Source organism: Zingiber officinale, chromosome 1A (genome assembly GCF_018446385.1).
Source record: "Zingiber officinale cultivar Zhangliang chromosome 1A, Zo_v1.1, whole genome shotgun sequence".
NCBI classification, from domain to species: domain Eukaryota; kingdom Viridiplantae; phylum Streptophyta; class Magnoliopsida; order Zingiberales; family Zingiberaceae; genus Zingiber; species Zingiber officinale.
In genome coordinates, this window is record NC_055987.1 from 10,516,701 (window position 1) to 10,526,723 (window position 10,023).

The 10,023-nt window shown below is 38.4% G+C and overlaps 2 protein-coding genes across 4 annotated transcripts; both read left to right on the top strand.

Annotated features, from left to right (window-relative positions):
- Positions 1-878: 878 nt before the first annotated feature.
- LOC122017972 (putative respiratory burst oxidase homolog protein H) lies at positions 879-5,617 on the top strand. 3 transcript variants are annotated; one of them, XM_042575708.1, is made up of 15 exons: positions 879-1,424; positions 2,139-2,301; positions 2,385-2,433; positions 2,517-2,630; positions 2,752-3,171; positions 3,256-3,642; positions 3,736-3,831; positions 3,931-4,046; positions 4,128-4,230; positions 4,317-4,408; positions 4,473-4,629; positions 4,716-4,862; positions 4,940-5,068; positions 5,144-5,222; positions 5,295-5,617. In XM_042575708.1, exons 1-15 carry the CDS (start codon positions 1,043-1,045, stop codon positions 5,402-5,404), a joined length of 2,544 nt encoding a protein of 847 aa, XP_042431642.1. In that variant the 5' UTR covers positions 879-1,042; the 3' UTR covers positions 5,405-5,617. The 3 variants fall into 3 exon arrangements, with proteins under 3 accessions (XP_042431642.1, XP_042431646.1, XP_042431654.1); XM_042575712.1 differs by having other exon boundaries at positions 4,479-4,629; XM_042575720.1 differs by having other exon boundaries at positions 2,148-2,301.
- Positions 5,618-6,026: 409 nt separating this feature from the next.
- Positions 6,027-9,121, top strand: LOC122017992 (actin-2-like). Its single transcript, XM_042575730.1, has 5 exons — positions 6,027-6,154; positions 7,303-7,365; positions 7,480-7,873; positions 7,947-8,560; positions 8,647-9,121. The coding sequence occupies exons 2-5, from the start codon at positions 7,306-7,308 to the stop codon at positions 8,710-8,712; spliced, it is 1,134 nt and encodes a 377-aa protein (XP_042431664.1). The 5' UTR covers positions 6,027-6,154; positions 7,303-7,305; the 3' UTR covers positions 8,713-9,121.
- Positions 9,122-10,023: the final 902 nt, after the last annotated feature.

Genomic DNA, 10,023 nt, shown 5'->3' on the forward strand with positions numbered 1-10,023 from the left:
TTGCCATTATGAGCCTTTTGTCAGTATTTTTCGATTTATTCATGTGATTAATAAATTTTTTTTTGATAAAATCAAATTCATCATCTTAATGAGCATGCGGTCTTGAGATCGAAATCCGGTGCATAATCTCTTTTATGCCTTAGCTTAAGGATAGGTAAGCGAGGACATTGGAACAAATGAATCGTATTTTTTACCATCTCTGATAAATAGTCAATGTCAATTTAAAAAATATAAAATTATATCTTTGTTTCGCGATCAACTTTAAAGACGAATGGTATCGAAGAAGTGCGCTCTCTCCCTTCTAATCTATCTTTTTTATTTAAAAAAAAAAACAATTAAGTTGGTGGAATTAGATTCAATCATTCAAACCTACTAAAAGAACTGAAAATAATAATTAAAAAAAAAGTACGACGGTTGCGAGTGTATCGTGTTGGGTAGATACACTTACCATGTCGCCAGCAGAGCCTCACCACCAGCCCGACTGTGCCGTAAACGATTTTCATCGCATAATAATAGCACATAATCTAATGATTTGTTTGATAGATTACGAATAAGATATCCTTTAAGATTTTTCCAAATCTTTCTGGATTTGGAGAAAAAATTGCAGCCGAATCCAACTAACGCGACCACGTGAGGTGGTTGCGAGTAACAACAACTCACCAGCCATTCATTTAAATATTATTTTCATTAAAAATATATTTTTTAGTTATTTATATTTTCTAATTCAATTTAATCAAAGATACTATATGTAATTCATTTTTATATTAAAAAGTTATTTACTAATTCTAACACGATAAAATATATATATTTTCGGAATAAATTAAAATAAAAAATTACCCATTTAAAAACACTGCTCGTTGGCTATTAATTTCAGCGGCGAGCCGGCGAACGCTCGGGCTCGGCATCCTCAAATTTAACACGATGACGGACGCAACGCCGAGAACGCCGTAGAAAAAGGACCGAGGCAATCCCACCGATTCCACAGCCACCACCACCACCACCAAAATTCTCGCCGGCGACCGTGGGCACGGTTCGCCAGTCCATGGACACCCCGCTCAGCGACCATAAGGCCCATGAGCTCGAGAGCGTCGTCATCGACCAAACAGATCCCGCCACCGATCCGCTTCCCGACAATGCATCTCGCCGGACTGGGAGTTTCCTCTCCCGACACTCCAGCGCCAAGGTCGGATTCGGGAATTCCTTCCGTATCGGCTCCTCACGCAAGAGCCCCGGCGGCGCCGGGAGGCCGAATCCCCAATCGAAGATGGCTCGGATGACGTCCCGCGCACAGACCGGGATCAGAGGGCTCCAATTCCTCGACAAGACCTCCGGCGGCAGCGGGGGGTGGGAGGCCGTCGAGAAGAGGTTCGAGCAATTAGCCGTCGATGGGAGGCTTCCAAAGGAGAATTTCGGCCGCTGCATCGGTGAGTTCTTCGATCTTTGGTTAGGGATCAAGCATGAAGATCGACAAGCCCTACAGCTAAAGAGGGTTACATTTTTTTTTTACTCGGGTAATCCATACATTTTGAGCTTGTAGATTAGGTAAAATGTCTGCCCTAGGGATTTGTCTTCGCATTCAAGTAAGTTCTCCTGAGGAAGAGGAATTTGACATTTTAATTTTCACTCAGGTAAATCATGCATTTCGAGCTTAAGAATTAGACAAAATGTCTTCCTATGAATTTATCTTCCAAGTCAAACAATTCTGTTTTCTTTTTTTACATGAAGTACGATTTGGATACTTTAAAGACTCGCAAACAGTGCACTTGAAGATTAAATTGAAGGATGAACATATTGTGACCTTTTCCTTGATAGCCTGTTTTGACACTGCAACTAGCAAATGCAAGCTTATACAAATCAAATCAGAAAAGATGGCGCCTTTAAGCTAGTTAATTAAACTAGAAATGTGGAGGAATAAGACTTGCATTTTTCTTTTTTTTTGTTTCTTTTATCCTGGGCGGTTTGAAGCCCTGTTCAAGAGAAGGCACTTCAATTTTTTTTGAAAACTAACGGATAGAACTTGAATACTCTTCAAAACTTACTTCCTTACATGATTGAGAGATTTGAAAAATTCTTGTAGGTATCAGATATTTCTGATTGTCCTAATTCTCATTATCTTTGTTTCAACTACCAAATGCAAGGCATGGCAGAGTCAAAGGAGTTTGCTGAAGAGATATTTGTTGCTTTAGCAAGGAGAAGAAACTTGGAGCCACAAAATGGTATAGCCAAAGATGAACTAAAAGAATTTTGGGAAGAAATGACAGATCAAAACTTTGATTCTCGGTTACAAATATTTTTTGACATGTAATCACTGCTTCAGTTTTATGTTCTTACATCATTGATCACTCCAACGTAGTTATGACACGATCTTCTATGTTGATGAATAGGTGTGATAAGAATGGTGATGGAAAGTTATCTGAAGATGAAGTGAAGGAGGTAACTGATCGATATCTTAACATGTTGAAAACTTTGTTTAAATGTTATTTACACTGTGGAATAAATAATATGCCTTATTTTAGATTATTATCCTGAGTGCCTCAGCAAACAAGCTTGTGAAATTGAAACATCATGCAGCAACCTATGCAGCACTTATAATGGAGGAACTCGACCCAGATGGCCTCGGCTATATTGAGGTACAGAGGCATGTTTCCATTTTCAATGAAATATCCGAAATTGGAGAAACTTCTTAACTTATGATGAGCTAATGGCTTCCGATGCATGATTCACTTGAAATGCTTTCAATATTTATCCCAGCTTTGGCAGCTTGAGACATTACTTCAAGGAATGGTTTGCTCACAAGGAAGTGAGAACACAATCAAAAGTTCACATACCCTTGCTAGAACAATGATACCTAAGAGATATAGAAATCCAATAAATAGAGTGATCACCACCACCGTAGATTTCGTTTATGAGAATTGGAAAAGGATATGGGTTCTTTCGTTTTGGTTGCTACTTAATATAGTCCTAGCTTTATGGAAATTTGCCCAGTACAAAAGTAGAGCAGCATTTGAAGTGATGGGTTATTGCGTCTGCATAGCCAAAGCTGCCGCTGAGACACTGAAATTGAATATGGCCTTAATTCTCATCCCTGTTTGTCGCAACACCCTCACAAGGCTCAGATCAACTTGTCTTAGCTCGGTAATTCCATTTGATGACAATATCAACTTCCACAAGGTATCAAACTTTCACCATACTAATCATACCTAAAATATGGATATTTTTTTTATCTATTCATTGTTGCTTGTTTAAAAATTGCAGACCATTGCGCTGGCAATAACTATAGGAACTTCAGTGCACACCCTTGCACATGTAACATGTGATTTTCCTAGGCTAATTACATGTCCAAATTCCAAATTCATGAGCGCGCTGGGACCTAATTTCAATTACAAGCAACCCACTTACCTGACTCTGGTAGAAAGTGCTCCAGGTGTCACTGGTATTCTCATGATATTCATCATGGCATTTGCTTTCACTCTAGCAACACATTCTTTCAGGAGGAGTGTGGTGAAGTTGCCATCACCTCTCCACCATTTAGCTGGGTTCAATGCATTTTGGTATGCTCATCATCTTCTGGTTATTGCATACATCCTTCTGATAATCCATTCGTACTTCATTTTCCTAACTAAGGAATGGTACAAGAAGACAGTAAGTCATTTTTTTTTTCATTGTGCGACAGTCTCCAAGTATATGTTCTGTGTAGATATTTTGGCACTAAGTTTCCTCTATGTATGTGCACAGACATGGATGTATCTTGCAGTTCCAGTATCATTTTATGCTTGTGAGAGAATAATTCGTACTGTCCGTGAGAACAGCTATGCTGTCAGCATCGTTAAGGTAACATACTCTACAAGACCTCAAACAATATCCATAACCTTGTCACTAAGCAAGAAGTGCAAAGTTGAGGTCTTAGTTTTGCATGTATCTTTCACACAGGCAGCAATATATCCAGGTAATGTTCTTTCAATACATATGAAAAAGCCACTAGGTTTCAAATACAAAAGTGGAATGTACCTATTTGTCAAATGTCCTGACGTCTCAACTTTTGAATGGTATGTGCTTAGCTTCAGAATGAATGAATACGAAGTGATTATCTATTATCTCTGTACTTATCTACGAATTTATCTCAACAGGCATCCATTCTCAATCACCTCTGCACCAGGAGATGATCATTTGAGTGTTCATATCCGAACCTTGGGTGACTGGACAACTGAGCTAAGAAACCTATTTGGAAAGGTTAGTTGATTTAGAAAGCAGCTGTCATTGCTGAAGAAGGCGTATAGTACTTCTGAGAATTATCAAACATATATCTCTTGATACAGGTCTGTGAGGCTCAGGTTACCTCAAAAAAGGCTAATCTAGTTAGACTCGAAACCACAGTTGTAGCAGACGCGCAATCCTCCAAAGACACAAGGTGACTCGCCACTTAAAAGTAACCTGATACAATGCATCGAGCTTTAATGAGTAACATAATCTAGTTTCAGATTTCCTAAGGTCTACATTGATGGTCCATATGGTGCTCCAGCTCAAAGTTACAAGAAATACGATATTCTTTTGCTCATTGGACTAGGAATTGGTGCAACGCCGTTTATAAGTATTCTGAAGGATCTCCTGAACAATATAAAGAACAACGAAGTAGATGTTAATTGTTATATGCATTTCCTTCCACCAAAAAAAATCAAAATCTTATGTGACAATTAACCTGTTTATGGTTCATGCAGGATTTGCAAAGAATGCAAAACCCAGATCCCAGCAACATCAAATCAAATGGCCCAGGAAGGGCTTACTTCTACTGGGTAACAAGGGAACAAGGATCATTTGAATGGTTCAAAGGTGTCATGAATGATGTTGCTGAAAGTGACCACAACGTACTTCAAATCTTGCTTCCTTGACCTTTTGGTGATACTTCCATTTCGCATAGGACTCTAACCGATTCAATTTACAGAATGCCATAGAAATGCACAACTACTTGACAAGCGTGTATGAAGAAGGCGATGCAAGGTCAACCCTCATTGCAATGGTCCAGTCACTCCAACATGCAAAGAGCGGTGTCGATATCGTCTCAGGAAGCCGGGTAGATGAAGCTTCTCATAATTCTGATAAAAAGAATAAAATTGCTCCTTTATAATCTGTTACAAGTTCATGACAGATACGAACGCACTTCGCAAGACCAAACTGGAGGAAAGTTTTCTCTGATTTGGCTAACACTCACAAAGCCGCTAGAATTGGTGAACTTTTTTTCAACTTTCATCTGAACTTTTATCTTTGTGGATTTCTATTTCCTAACAGGTGGTATGCAGGTGTCTTTTACTGCGGATCCCCTGCGCTCACAAAACAACTTAGAGATCTATCACAAGAATTCAGCCATACTACCACTACCCGTTTCCACTTCCACAAGGAGAACTTCTAAAGATGAAACAAGATGATACAGATAGGAAAAAAACATGTTATTTAGGTAAAAGTCGGGAAATTTAGTGTAGAAATGTTGTACATAAATTTCAGTATTACTTTTTGAATTGTTACATCATACGTATAGAGTAGATACACAACAGATGTAATGGCGAGGACAAATTGGAGGATCAATCAGCATTATTTTGACAATAAAGTTCTTTTTTTTTCTTCATATTTTCCTCCAAAATTCAGTATGTCTTGATTAAACCTCCTATTTGAAGAAAAAATTCTTATAAATATATTGTAATTAGAGTTTGAACAATGAATATTTAGGTGACAATCTGAATGACCTACCACGATATCATGGATTAATCTGAATGGCCTACCATGATATCATGGATTAAATTGATAAAGAGTTTTTATATAAAAGCATTATATGTATAATAATTTGGATTAAATTAAACTGATTTATTTTAATACGTTTTAAACTGATTTTTAACGGTTACTCTTACAACCTTTTATTTTTTTTTAAAAAAAACATATTTTTGATAATTTTAATAATTAGGAGGGGCATGCTTGATTTTTCCAACCTTGCCCTCGTGTTTTGAATTTTTTCTTCTCATTTATTGTATTCACGAGCTATCTGTCCTTATTAAAGTGACGCATCTCTCAGCATTCCACTGTCCTCGCCTCTTTCCATTTCCCCGGTTTTTGGCGTCTCCTATTGCTCCATCTCCTCCCGATTATCTAGTCGCCTTCTTCGGTAAAGGTCAGATCCAGTTTCCGCTTCTTCCGATCTCGCTGGTTTATATATTCTTCTTCTGTTGATCGCCTTTGTTTCTTTCTGGATCTGGTGGTTTTGACTCCGGTCGTTTTTGGACTGATCTGACTCATTAGTAGACTAAAAATGATGTTTCTCTCTCAAGAAGATGGAGTTTTAGGTTTAATTTTAAATTAGATTGGGTAAGGTATTAGATCCAAGGTTGTTTTTTTTTTCCCTTCATGTTTTGATCTCTTGATCTTCTTTCGGACAGGATTCATAATTTTTCTTGGAAAAAATAATATATTTTTAATGATCTTCTTTATCAGTTTATTGTTGAATCTGTTTTTTTTTTTTTTAAATTTAGTATAAATCTATTGCTGGCTCAATCAGAAAAGAAATCCGTTTGTTTTCATATTTTACTTTTTTTTTTAAAAAAAAAAATCCTTTCTGTTCAATCCTGTTCTTCTTTAGTAGTCAAAGGAGCGGATTCAGTAATTAGTTGTTTGCTAGTGTCAGACTGAAACATAAATCTTGAAGCCAAGAAAGAACTCGATCAATAGTCTAAACAGAGAAAATGGATCATGTCAACCTTACCGATTCACAATCACATATAATTTTCTTTGTGAAATAATTCTGACTATGCTAAAAAGAGATATCCGGTGAATTAGGTTTGATACTTGTGCTAGTGAAATTAACCGCCAAACGTTATAGTCTTGATTCAGGACTTGTGTTTTTGTGTTGATTGGGCCTAAGGAAAATCTAGCTTCTCTTCTCCCATAAGGTAAATGATAGTTTGGCAGGGAAATATTTATGAGCCAACCTCAAAAAACTAGGTGCTTAGGGACCTTTTTCCAGGGCAGCGCAATCGTTCTCAATCCTTTTTAGATTGCTCTGATAATTTGACATATTTAGGATTCTTACCCGAAGGACCTATGTAGATATTTCTTACTCCTAAAATATTTAAAATTAACATTTGATAATTCCTTGACTGTGCTATCTAGATTTGAATATAAACGCAAAGGGTGGGCGTGTGCTTTTAAAAATTTGCCGACCTTATTTGACTAAATTCAGGCTTTGTAATTTAGCATTTACATAGCGTTTATTGTGATGTGACTGCTGATTTGCTCGTGTTCATTACTCGATCTGATTCACAGAAAATGGCTGATGCTGAGGATATTCAACCTCTGGTTTGTGACAATGGAACTGGAATGGTCAAGGTCATTCATTTGGCATTGACATTTAATTTTTTTCTTTGATATTCAAATTTGTTATTCAGTTCTGGGCATAGCCACCTAAATTTCTTGTGTTTTTCTGTTGCCTATTTCAAACAGGCTGGATTTGCCGGTGATGATGCACCTCGAGCAGTATTCCCCAGTATTGTTGGGAGACCCCGCCACACTGGTGTGATGGTTGGTATGGGCCAAAAAGATGCTTATGTTGGTGATGAAGCTCAGTCAAAGAGAGGTATACTCACCTTGAAGTATCCAATTGAACATGGAATTGTCAGCAACTGGGATGACATGGAAAAAATTTGGCATCACACTTTCTACAATGAACTCCGTGTCGCTCCTGAGGAACACCCAATACTACTAACTGAAGCCCCTCTTAACCCCAAGGCAAACAGAGAGAAAATGACCCAAATCATGTTTGAGACATTTAATGTGCCTGCAATGTATGTTGCAATTCAGGCAGTTCTATCTCTCTATGCCAGTGGCCGTACTACGGGTTTGTATCGATATGGCTGATTTATTAAAGGATATTAGGTTTGTCAGTGGGCTGATTGGTGTGTTTTTGACAGGTATTGTGCTTGACTCTGGTGATGGTGTCAGCCATACTGTTCCAATTTATGAAGGATATGCACTTCCGCATGCTATTCTTCGGTTGGATCTTGCTGGCCGTGATCTCACAGATTCTCTCATGAAGATCCTTACTGAGAGAGGGTACTCGTTCACCACAACAGCAGAACGGGAAATTGTCAGGGACATAAAGGAGAAACTGGCATACGTTGCCCTTGATTATGAACAAGAATTGGAGGCTGCCAAGACTAGCTCAGCTGTGGAGAAGAGTTATGAACTCCCTGATGGTCAGGTCATAACTATTGGTGCTGAGAGATTTAGGTGCCCAGAGGTTCTATTCCAACCATCATTAATCGGCATGGAGTCTGCTGGAATTCACGAGACCACATACAACTCCATCATGAAGTGTGATGTAGATATCAGGAAAGATTTGTATGGTAATGTGGTGCTTAGCGGTGGATCAACTATGTTCCCAGGCATTGCTGATCGTATGAGCAAAGAGATCACTGCTCTTGCCCCTAGCAGCATGAAAATTAAGGTGGTTGCCCCACCTGAACGTAAGTACAGTGTCTGGATTGGAGGATCCATCCTTGCCTCCCTTAGCACCTTCCAACAGGTACACCCTACTAATATGCAATCTCAATCCTTTTAGAGATATTTTAATACATGACATCTCAATGCTGACATTTGACACTCATGCAGATGTGGATTTCGAAGGGCGAGTACGAGGAGTCTGGTCCAGCAATTGTCCACCGGAAGTGCTTCTAAGAATTCATTTGGTGTTTGCCTGTTGCATGGCCACGCTGTAGGTTCTAGTTGTGGCTTGATTGTAGTAGTAGGTTCTCTGAACACTTAGATTTGCTTGTGGTATTCACGGCGGCTTTGATTTTTGGCTAATTAAAGCCTCCTCCCCATTGCTGATGATTAAGCAAAGATATCATCAGTACCTTCAGTTAGTGTCACCCAGATTTTCGACCCCTATCGGTTCTCTAGACCCCAACATCTGGTAGTTTATGCTTATGTTAGTTTGGTCACAACTTGATGCCCCAGGGCTGGCGGCTATTGCTTCGTTTGTCGACCTTTTTCCTTAGGTCATATGATATGATTTGTTGCTTTGTGGAAATTTGTATGACTATATTTTGAAAGGTTTGCAGTTTGGTTGCCGCATTGACTCGTATTTGCTCAGCAACTTCTTTGCGTAGCTGTCTTATTTTCAGATTTTGATGTTCAAGAGTTTCTTATGCAGCCAGGTTTCTCCATCAAGTGTGGTTGTTGTTTGGATAACTTGCATGCTTAAGTCTCTGAGATTTGTTTTTATTCCACTGACATTTTAATCATAAACTTCGGTACGTAGTTTCTCATGGACAATAATGGTAGAGGAAATTTTGGTTGCATCCAGCGTGTTGGATTGTAGTTTGGTGAAATATTAGCCATGATTCTAAATTAAAAACAAAGAACTATGATGAATCAGATAATAGGTTTTATCAGCTGTTAAGATACATCAAAAATGCTCACGGTGATTCAAAAGTTTAGTATCTCATAGTTGTTAGAAATTATAAATGAAAAATAATTAAAATGGTTTAAATGTCTTTTGGAAGATTAAATGGAGTATCTAATGAAGAGGTAGTATGTCTTTTAGGAAAGGATGCGATCTACATCATCCATTTTGAAATAGATGGATGAAATCTAATTAAACTAAAAGGTTCTTATACCTTTTCATATGTATAAATAAAGTCTCTCACATACTCATTCATTCATTTCCTTCCAAGCAAAGCAAACATTGTATTCTTGCATTGAAGAGTTCAAGAAGCTTCCTCGATTCGGAGGTCTTGCGATTTGTAGTACTGCTATCGCAAGATAAAAGTCGCTGTATTTTAGGAGACGATTGTCGTATTCCGTGAGCACCGTGTGCGGGGCAAATTCGTCTTAAAGAGATAGAGTATAACTCTTGTTAGGACCAAAAGTAGCTAGAGGGGGGGTGAATAGCTCGTCTCGTTCGCTTGGTGCTCGGCGGTGCTTGTTTCTTCAAAGATGTGCAGCGGAAATACAAAGAAACAATCACACAACACTAACACGGTT